Consider the following 10,349-nt stretch of genomic DNA (forward strand, 5'->3'; position numbering starts at 1 on the left):
GGCAGGGTCAGGTGCTCCATGCTTGCTTCTCCCTCTACTCCCTGTTGCCAGCCCCACCCCAACTGTCCCCACCCTAGGGACTCAAGGTCCTATTCTCCCCCTTCTAAGCTTGCACCCTATGGAACACAACTCCCTGCTCTGGCTCACGGGCTGGACTGTCCCCAGGATCTCTCTTAGAGGGTTGGGGCAGGAAGAGAGGGGTGCTGAGTCAGCAGTTGAGAGATTGGGGCCATGCCATCCTGATTAGAAGGGCTGGGGGCTGAGCTGGATTCACCTGTCCTTGTCTCTCATTGGCTCTTAGGAACCCCTGGCCCCTAAATCCCACTAAGCAGCCCCACCAGGGCCTGCACAGGTCTGTGGGGGGGGCCAGTTGATTGCCAGTCTTGGGGCCAGAAGGGTGTCTGAGGAGGCCTGAGGCTGGCCTGAGCCTGGCTCTGGGGATCCCCTCCATCTAGAGGAACCAACTAACCACCCTGTTCACCCACTGCCGGGACCATGGGGGCTGGGGCCAGCGCCGAGGAGAAGCACTCAAGGGAGCTGGAAAAGAAGCTAAAAGAAGATGCCGAGAAGGATGCTCGAACCGTGAAACTGCTGCTTCTGGGTACGGGTGTGGGCCCAGGTGGGGCCACTGCCACCAGGTCAGAGGCCTGGGGGGTCAGCAGATAGCCCTTCTGTGAAATAGGGGTGACTTGGGAAGCAGAATGACCTTGAGACAGGTCAGGAAACAGAATGGGAGCCCTGGCCAGGCAAGGCTGGGTCTAATAGGTGATACCCCAACTCCCCAAGGCTGGGTATCCCTTGGAACGCCTCTCCAGAGGGCCCTCCCTCAGCTCCCTCCCCTCTGGAGAAGTCCTGTTAGGCAGGCATCAGAAACCAGGGGCTTTCTTGGGAGCGCCGAAATAGGGCTGCTCCCTTGGGAAGACAGTAACCAGTCCACCTGGGAGTGGGCATCCCCTAGGACTGCCCAAGTCCACAGACAGTGGTCCTCAGATTCCAGAGCTTTGTTGTTGGCAGACCTAAAGAGGGTGCAGACATACTAAGGCCCAGTGAAGAATAGATAAAATCATGTCCATGGTTTCATGGATAGTGAGGAGAGGTGGGGGGATGCAGTGCCTCCAGGCCACTACCTCCTCACATGTGGAAGAAGGAGCTGCTTTGAAAAGGCAGTGTAGGGGCGCCTGGGTGGCGCAGTCGGTTAAGCATCTGACTTCAGCCAGGTCACGATCTCGCGGTCCGGGAGTTCGAGCCCCGCGTCGGGCTCTGGGCTGATGGCTCAGAGCCTGGAGCCTGTTTCCGATTCTGTGTCTCCCTCTCTCTCTGCCCCTCCCCCATTCATGCTCTGTCTCTCTCTCTGTCCCAAAAATAAATAAACGTTGAAAAAAAAAAATTAGAAAAGGCAGTGTACATTCCACCCAGGCTCTCCAGGGTCCTGTCAGGCAGCTGGATGTGGGCAAAGGGACCAGGCCAGAGCACCCTAGGGAAGACATAAAGGCTAAGCCAGAAATCTCATTAACTGTGCCCAAAGCCCTGGCGAGAGCAGGCTCAGAGGGGCTGTCAGCTCTGTCTTCTCCCCCACTCAAAGGCGCTAATTCTCTCTGAGCCTCTGAGACACTCCCCTCCCCACACCAGGTGAAAAGCAGGGGTTGACCTGGCTCAAATAATCCCCTGCATACAGTACCAGAACTCTCCACAAAGTGGCGCTCCAGGTTTTCTTTATCTTGGTCTCAGACTCCTCAAGAAAGTGAATACCAGGGGTCTTGGAGGTTTCAACGCACAACTGAGGTCTTTGCCCCCGTCTGTCACTCCTGACATTTACAAATGTTTTTCCTCAAAGGTGTCAGGACCTTACTTTGGGGGGTGGGGGAGAAACAGGTAGAACTGGGGGGGGGGGGGGTTGGACTGGTGCCTTGAGTATGCCTGGTCCCACCTTCTGCCCTTGGTTGCCAGGGGAGTGATGTGGGGAGGTGTGGCCAGTGCAGCTCTGAGGCGGGGCTTCCCTTCCAGGTGCCGGTGAGTCCGGGAAGAGCACCATTGTCAAGCAGATGAAGTGAGTGCCTTTGCCCTTTCTGAGGCCTCTGGGGGTGGGCGTGTCCACGGGGCCTGTCCTTTCCCACCAGTCCACCTGGCCCTGACTTGGCTTGCCCTGGCCATAGGATTATCCACCAGGATGGGTACTCTCTGGAAGAGTGCCTCGAGTTCATTGCCATCATCTACGGCAACACACTGCAGTCCATCCTCGCCATCGTGCGTGCCATGACAACGCTCAACATCCAGTACGGAGACTCTGCGCGCCAGGTGTGCAGGGAGACTGGCTGAGCGGGGCCTCCGGGGGCTCAAGACTGGGCTCAAGTCCACCAGGGGCTCAAGACTGGGCTCAAGTCCACAGTCATCTCCAACCACTTCCACCCTGCCCTCAGGACGACGCCCGGAAGCTGATGCACATGGCGGACACCATCGAGGAGGGCACGATGCCCAAGGAGATGTCAGACATCATCCAGCGGCTGTGGAAGGACTCGGGTATCCAGGCCTGTTTCGAACGCGCCTCTGAGTACCAGCTCAACGACTCGGCGGGCTAGTGAGAGCGCAGGCGGGGCTCTGGGGGTGCGGGCAGGGCCCTACCACACCCCTTCACCCAACCCACCCACACTCCGCGGTCTCCCGCAGCTACCTCTCCGACCTGGAGCGCCTGGTAACCCCGGGCTACGTGCCCACTGAGCAGGACGTGCTGCGCTCGCGTGTCAAGACCACGGGTATCATTGAGACTCAGTTCTCCTTCAAGGACCTCCACTTCCGGTACGACCCGGCGAGCCCTCACCCTTGCTCTCGCTCTAGGGGTCTGGCCCCGAGTGCAGCTCCCCGAGGCCCCGACAGGTCCCGGAGACCCCATCCCTAGGAGAGCCCTTGTTCCTTCTATGATACCCTGCCCGCAGAAAGGCTCGGGCCCTCCACATGCCAGTCCCATCCGAATGCCGCCCAGTCAGCATTAGGAGGCCAGGGGATACCTGTGGGCGCGTTCAGGGGGCTCGATGCGCACGGGTTCAGGTCCCAATTGTCCCATAGGATGTTCGATGTGGGCGGGCAGCGCTCTGAGCGCAAGAAGTGGATCCATTGCTTCGAGGGTGTAACCTGTATCATCTTCATCGCGGCACTGAGCGCCTACGACATGGTGCTGGTGGAGGACGACGAAGTGGTGAGTGCCAAGCAAGGCCTGAGACAGAAAGCCAGAGACGCTGCTGCAGGAGCGGGGAGCGTCTGAGAGGGGACATTCGTTCCAGAACAGTCTGAATGAGGACTCAAGACAGCTAGCAGCCCCGCTGAGGGGGGTAGTGGAGGGGAGGTGACTTGGAGCTGTCTGAGCTGGATGGCTCCGGGTGGCCCGGAGCCTGTGGGCCGCGGCCGCGCAGGGCAGCTGCCCGTGCCCCACTACCGGTGCCCGACAGCTTCTGCCCTCCTCAGAACCGCATGCACGAGAGCCTGCACCTGTTCAACAGCATCTGCAACCACCGCTATTTCGCTACCACGTCCATTGTGCTCTTCCTCAACAAGAAAGACGTTTTCTCAGAGAAGATAAAAAAGGCGCATCTCAGCATCTGCTTCCCTGATTACGACGGTGAGAGCCGCACCCCCTCGCCTGGCCGCCAGGCGGCGCCCCAACCCCATGATGTGGGCCTGAGCTTCTGCCGTCGCAGGAAGGACTGCGGACATGGAGTGAGCACATTCCCCTTCCCTTCCAGGGCCCAACACGTACGAGGACGCGGGCAACTACATCAAGGTGCAGTTCCTGGAGCTCAACATGCGACGCGACGTGAAGGAGATCTATTCCCACATGACTTGCGCTACCGACACACAGAACGTCAAGTTTGTCTTCGATGCTGTCACCGATATCATCATCAAGGAGAACCTCAAAGATTGCGGCCTCTTTTGAGGTGGGTTCCTGGCGGTCTGGGATGCTCCCCTGTCTTGCCCCTTGGTCTCAATACCTTATTACACGGCCTCCCCAGCTCCTCACCCCACCTCACTACAACAGGTCCCACTGCAGGCCATCAGGTCCTGCCCCATCTCTCCAGACCCATTCCACTGCCTGCTTCTGGCCCCCAATTCCCAGGCCCCATCCAGGCCCCTCAGGTTCCACCCCACTGCCCACAGCCCGTGCCCCTGGTGCATAAGTCCCACCCACCTAATCTCTTTTGACCCGACCCCAATCCCCCAGGGGTCACTGCTTACAAGCCCACCTCCACAGTGCCTCTCAGCCTAAGACCAATTATTTTGGAGCTCTGGGATGTTGACTGGCATCCTTTTTCTGTTCACAGGTGCTTGAACTCACGTGTGTCCCTGACCCCCGGTAGCCCTAGCCACCTCGTAGCCCTAGCACACAAGAGCCTCTCAGCCCCCCAGGACTCCTGGGCCCCAGCGTGAGGCCCCACCAGCCACGCCACAGATCCAAAGCCCTGAGCCCCACCAGCCTTGAGGCCCCAGCCCTCCCCCATGGTTCCCAGGTCTCCCAGAGCCAGGTACCCCCAACCCGACTGCTGCCCTTCACGGCCTGGCTGCGCTGGCCTCCAGGACCCACCCCAGCCAGCCCCAGCTAGGAGCAGGCAGGACTTGGGGCAGCTAGAGCTCACAGTGACTCAGCATGCCCAACTGACCAATCTCCTACAGGTCTCTCCGCAGGGGGCCCATGACTCACCTGGTGGGTCTGGGCTCGGCAAACAGCCCTCCCTCCCAGTTTCCTGAAGAGCAGGGGGGGCAGGCCAGGGATCCCTCCTCCAAGCAAGCCTGCTGCTGACCATCAGCCCATTCCAGCCTTACCACCTCCATGTGACAAATCTGACACCTGTCTCTACCCGGTGGCCAGTGACTGTCCCTCTCAGTAGCTTCAGGAGTCCAAAGTCCAAGTCAGTCTGGCCTGTGCAGCTCCTGCATAGATGAATTAATGAGTGGAGGCAGGCCTGGGAGACCATGGGCGCCAGGAAGAGACTCAAGCTGTACCCTTCTCCATACAGCAGGCTCAGAGTACCCCCTAGACCCTCCACCCACAGGCTCTGCCCCCTCTGTCCTTGTCCTTGGACACCAGATCCATGTCCTACCTCACCACCACCCCGCCCACAATACTCCAGGCCAGCCGGCCAAGGGGACGGTGTTTTGAGGGAGGGTACTGTTGACACCAGCTGTGGCCAATGGTCAAACTGTCCTGAGGGGTGGCTGGGGGCAGAGTCCGGCTCCTATCGATCAGCCCCAGGCTGGGACATGACTGAGGCCCAGGTTGGGCCCAAGAGGGGTCTACCTCAGGTGGAGTCATAAGTAAACCCATGTAACCCTCTTGTCCCTCTCACCCTTTCCATTCAGGGTCCATTTGCTGGCAGGAAAAACTGAGGGCCATGCCTGAATTTTGTTAGGGACAAAGGCCCAAGTCCCTATATCCCTGCCCCCTACTTCCTCATCAAGCCTTGAGTCCTTGCTGATGCCTGTGGGCCAGGACCTATGCTGCAGTGGGGGATGGGGGGTTTCTGTCTCGCAAGGCCAGAGCACGATCCACACTCCCCTCAGATAGATGCACAGACTCAGCAATAAACCTTTGCATCAGGCCCCAGCTGTCTTTTCTTGTGGGGAAGGGAAGAGCATTAATTATCATGAGTTACGGGCACTTACTAAGTGTCCAGTGTTGGGCTGGACATGAATGGGAAGATCATCCCTTCCAGGGAGAAGCACCTGGCCGGAAGTGGCAGGAGCACTCTTGGGGGCATGGGACTAACCTGTGCCTCTTGAGAGGGGCTGAAGGAAAAAGGAGCCCTGGGAACTGTTCACAAGAACAATCTTGGATCAAGAAGTTCTGGGGTAGAAGCTTATTCTGGCAGGGAGAGTAGGGTGTATAAGGCCCAGAAAGAGGGGCTTGGGGGCCATAGTTCAATAGGGCAGGAATAGGCAAAGGGGACACGGGGTGGGGAGACAATAGGCAGGTGCCAAGTGCCAGCCTGAGGGCCTAGGCTTCCTCCAGAAGGTGATGGGTCTTGGAAGCCCTTGAAGCTAGGACATAATAGCAGGGCTGGGATTGGGGTGAGGCAAAAGAGGCACTCACCTTTGGGTGCAAAATTTAAGGTGGTGCCAAAAAGTTCAGTGATCAAGATAAGTAATATTTTGATGCAATACGTTTTAAATTCAAAATCACTGCAAAAAAAAAAAAAAAACCCTCATGATAAACAAAATATCAAAATTTTAAATAAAGACAAGACTCAAGAGACCTCTGCCAAGCCATATTGGAACCTGAAGCAAAAGGAAAATGCCCACTCCTATGTATGTTTTTGTGTGTTTTTAATGGTAAAATTTTTATGGAACATTAAAATAGTTGAAAAAAATTGAAAGTAGGTACATTAAAACTCCACATTATTTTAAGCTTAACTATTTTATCTATTTTTTTTCAACATTTTTTATTTATTTTTGGGACAGAGAGAGACAGAGCATGAACGGGGGAGGGGCAGAGAGAGAGGGAGACGCAGAATCGGAAACAGGCTCCGGGCTCCGAGCCATCAGCCCAGAGCCTGACGCGGGGCTCGAACTCCCGGACCACGAGATCGTGACCTGGCTGAAGTCGGACGCTTAACCGACTGCGCCACCCAGGCGCCCCTTTTCTTTTTTTTTTTTTTTTTCAACATTTTTTATTTATTTTTGGGACAGAGAGAGACAGAGCATGAACGGACTATTTTATCTATATCTAAGACAATTTATAATCTTATTTTCCTGGATTTAATGGAAATAAATCATAATAATATTTTACAACTCTATTTCTGGAAAAAATAATCATTAAAATTTTTCGGGAAAGCAGGTATGTAGGGACACACGTTTTTCCTGGAGGCCAGTATGAGAGGACGTGGGGAGGACAGCAGTGGGGCTGGAGGATCTGTGAGGAAGAGACATGTCCTCGTCACTCCATGGGGCCAGGATCTGCAGATGGGGCTCAGCCACAATGGTCTGGATCTGTGCTATTTGACCAAGTGCATGTGATGCCCCCAGCAAGCTGGTGGGACTGCAGGAGTGTTGAATGGACTGAGTTTTCCAGACCTGTGGCCACCTGGGGGAGGAGATGTCCAGGAGGCAGACATACCTGGGGCTGGGCAGAAGATGTGGGCAGCATCTTCAATGTCCAGGTGGAGGATGCTGTGATCCGGAAGTGAGCTGGGGACAGGGGAAGTAAGGGTGCCTAGGCCTGAGCACAGGGTGGTGGTGGTGGTGGGGGGGGGGGGGGACACTGGATGGATTAAGGAGTTCAGCCACGCTGGTGCTGTTTGGAGGTTTGAGAGGAGGATGGGGCTTGGGCCAGTGGTTTACGGCCCTCACTGGGTGGTCTTAGGCCTGGATGAACCCTGGCTGCTCATTTGCACTAAGGACCCTTTGATTGAGCAGTTTACTGGAGTGAGGTGGGACAAGGGAGTAACCCTGGGATTTAGTGGGGAGAAGCAAGGCAGAAGACAGGAGGCTTTGAGGAGCTGGAAGTGGAAGTGGTAGGCTTGGGAGGGAGGAAGCTGTCAGGAGAGGTGGGCTAATGGGGTCTTCCACATAGTCACCTTGTCTTGGAAGAAAAACAACGAGCTCCCAGCCTTCTTGGGCAAGGGGCAGAAAGAAGCCTGAACACCAGGCAGGGGCTGGACCCCACCTTCTAGGGGATCCCCTCCACATGTAACTCTGACCCCAGGGTCTGGGATTCAGGACTGGCATTCCTGGATCCCATGGACTGGGGACACTGCCTGGCCTCAAGTTGCCCTGCCCATGGCCACAAGTATGCTGGGGGAGGGGGAGCTGAGTCTCTCAGCTCAAAGCCTCCTCGGCCCCACTCACCACACCAGTGTAATTACACCTTACAGAGTAGGATCAATGGGAGCCCATGCCTGATTCACAGTTGAGGGCAGAGGATCAGAGCTGGCCCAAAGCCAGCACAGTGGCCACTCCCTAGTCTTGTAGGTAGGGGTCATTTACCCTGGGCTCCTTCAGTCATCACCATCTCTGCCTGACCTGCAACCTCAAGGTGCCCCTGAGGGCCTTCACGGTCTTCAACTCTGGCTCTGGCGGGACTAACCTGGCCCGTCCACTGACCAGAGATTAGACAAGCCTAGTGCACGGTTAATGCCGCTGACGTCAGGGCCTGGTCGGGTGGCCACGGGGGCTTGGGCCCTCCCCACAAGCAGTAGCATAGCCCATGTGACCTGGGCTCATTAAGCCGCTTCAGTGGCCAGAGAAGCTGGGGGCCAGATCTCAAGGGAGAGGGGGAGGGCACGGCAGGACTGTGAGAGCAGGCCTCAGCCAAGAGGTCATCGGCTCTGAGGACCCAGGCCGGGGGAGGGCTAGACAGGACTGTCTGCCTATGGGTCCCTCTATAATTCCACACCCTGAATTACACCAACTAAACCCCTGCTTGTGCCCAAAGAGGAGCCTCCCAGACACCAAACTGGGCAGGGCATAGTGAGGAGCTATGGGTGTGGGCCCTCAATCCTGGGTTGTGGAGGTGAGAACCATCCTCTCCTATGAGGCCTTGAAGCCCCCCACATGACTCCAGGCCAAGTGTCCTGCCCCTGTACACAACCCTCCACCCATTGGTGCTAATCCCACACTCATACTTGCATTTCTCTGTAGCCAGGCTGTTTCCTCCATCCAGATGCCCTTTCTCTTCCCCACCCTGGCATGTGCCCTTCCCCTTGGCAGAGCCAAGCCCACGGGTTGCTTCTCCATCAGACTTTTCCTGATTCATGCCCTCCAACCTGGCTGGAGCTTTCCTGTCTAGACAACCCAGAGAGGCACTTAGAGACATGGAGGCTGTGTGATAGGATGGCAAGAGCGGCGACATTAAGTACAGAAAGAGCTGGCCAGGGTATTCAGAGGCCTTCTCCTCCTCCTTCTTTTTAATGTTTATCCATTTACTTTTGAGAAAGAGAGAAAGAGAGAGCTCAAGTGGAGGAGGGAGAGAGAGGGAGACACAGAATCCGAAGCAGGCTCCAGGCTCTGAGCTGTCAGCACAGAGCCCGACACGGGGCTCGAACTCACGAACCTTGAGATTATGACCTGAGTCGAAGTCGGACACTTAACCAATTGAGCCACCCAGGTGCCCCTCAGAGGCCATCTTCTATTTGGGTGTTGAAGGAGAAGTAAGAGACTGCTGAGAAGGAGGGACAGGGTCAGGAGCTAGGAGGGCAGAGGGCCAGGGAGGGGAAGGCTGGTGTGTTCTCAGAACAACAGGAACACATGTGGCCAGCCAGGTGCTTTGGGGGTGGGGGGGTGGGGGGGCGTGGCAACTGGGACAAGGATCACTTTGGGAGGATGTCAGGGAGGCCAGCTGGGTGTGTGAGGGAGGACTCTGCACAGTATTTGAGGAGTCAGTGGGTACAGATGCTGGGCTCTGGGGAGGACTGGGTTGGAGGTGAATACAGGCCTCATTCTTGGAGAGGGCTCTTGGGGCACCGTGTGAATGATGCGTCAGGGGAGGTGGTGACATGGTGAGAGGAGGCAACCTGGCTGGAGGCCGAGAGGACATGATTGAAGAGGGAGGAGGAGAGCAAAGGGCTGCCAGTACCCTGGAAGGAGAGTCTGAGCCATCCTGGGACCCTAAGTTCTGTTTCATGTGTCTGGCAGTCTCTTGGGCCTGTGTCTCAGTTTCTGGAGATGGGGGAGTAGATGTGGGGGCTGGGCTGAAAGCTGAGCTAAAGCTCCCCTCGACCCTCCACTCCAGGTGGCTGCCCCCCCCCCACACACTGTACTTCACGGATGGACATTCCTTCCAATCTCTGGGAGAAGGCACCCCGGCAGCTCTCAGAGTCCCATCCTGGCTTCCAGCTGTCCTGTCACCACAGGCTGGGCTGGGAGACTCGGCAGGTGGCGGGAAAGGCTTCAGGGCTGTGTTTGCCCTGGCTGGGGCCCAGACCTAGCATCAACAAACAGGCAGCCCCTCCCCCCTCCTGGCCACAACTAGTCTGGTCCAGGGACCCCACATCATGCTGCCTTCGGGCCACCCACAGCAGCTCAGCCCAGCCGGCCCCTGCTCCCTCCAGTCAGGATAGAGGACCCCAACACCCACATGCTGGGTGACCTTGATGCCAGGCCTGGCCCCTCAGGAACTACCAATGGGAGCACTCAGCCCTTTGCAAATGACTTCTGTGAGCATCCAGGATGTATGTGGCCAGAAGGTGGGGGAGACAGACCCTGGTCAGTACCTCTCCTACTGACTGTCCAATGGGCAGTCTTCAAGCCCTTTTGGAGGATGAGAGACTTAGGGTCCCTCATGACAAGGTGAGCTCTCATCTGGGAATTACACCAGCCCCAGATCGGGAGGGAAAACCAGTGCCTTCTTATTTTTCAGCCATCAGAAA

General features: G+C 56.8%; 1 protein-coding gene across 2 annotated transcripts; it reads left to right on the forward strand.

The window, feature by feature from the left end:
- Nucleotides 1-357: 357 nt before the first annotated feature.
- GNAT1 (G protein subunit alpha transducin 1) lies at nucleotides 358-6,222 on the forward strand. 2 transcript variants are annotated; one of them, XM_043587366.1, is made up of 9 exons: nucleotides 358-601; nucleotides 2,005-2,047; nucleotides 2,154-2,295; nucleotides 2,418-2,575; nucleotides 2,665-2,793; nucleotides 3,061-3,190; nucleotides 3,457-3,610; nucleotides 3,735-3,926; nucleotides 4,311-6,222. In XM_043587366.1, exons 1-8 carry the CDS (start codon nucleotides 496-498, stop codon nucleotides 3,923-3,925), a joined length of 1,053 nt encoding a protein of 350 aa, XP_043443301.1. In that variant the 5' UTR covers nucleotides 358-495; the 3' UTR covers nucleotide 3,926; nucleotides 4,311-6,222. The 2 variants fall into 2 exon arrangements, with proteins under 2 accessions (XP_043443301.1, XP_043443302.1); XM_043587367.1 differs by lacking the exon at nucleotides 358-601 and adding an exon at nucleotides 617-638.
- Nucleotides 6,223-10,349: the final 4,127 nt, after the last annotated feature.

The sequence above is a fragment of the Prionailurus bengalensis genome, chromosome A2 (genome assembly GCF_016509475.1).
Source record: "Prionailurus bengalensis isolate Pbe53 chromosome A2, Fcat_Pben_1.1_paternal_pri, whole genome shotgun sequence".
Lineage (NCBI taxonomy): Eukaryota > Metazoa > Chordata > Mammalia > Carnivora > Felidae > Prionailurus > Prionailurus bengalensis.

Coding starts and splice junctions, on each gene's coding strand:
- GNAT1 (XM_043587366.1), top strand. CDS start 496: ATGGGGGCTGGGGCCAGCGCCGAGGAGAAGCACTCAAGGGAGCTGGAA. Junction 2,296..2,417: donor ACGGAGACTCTGCGCGCCAG/GTGTGCAGGGAG, acceptor CCCTGCCCTCAG/GACGACGCCCGGAAGCTGAT. Junction 2,794..3,060: donor TTCAAGGACCTCCACTTCCG/GTACGACCCGGC, acceptor ATTGTCCCATAG/GATGTTCGATGTGGGCGGGC.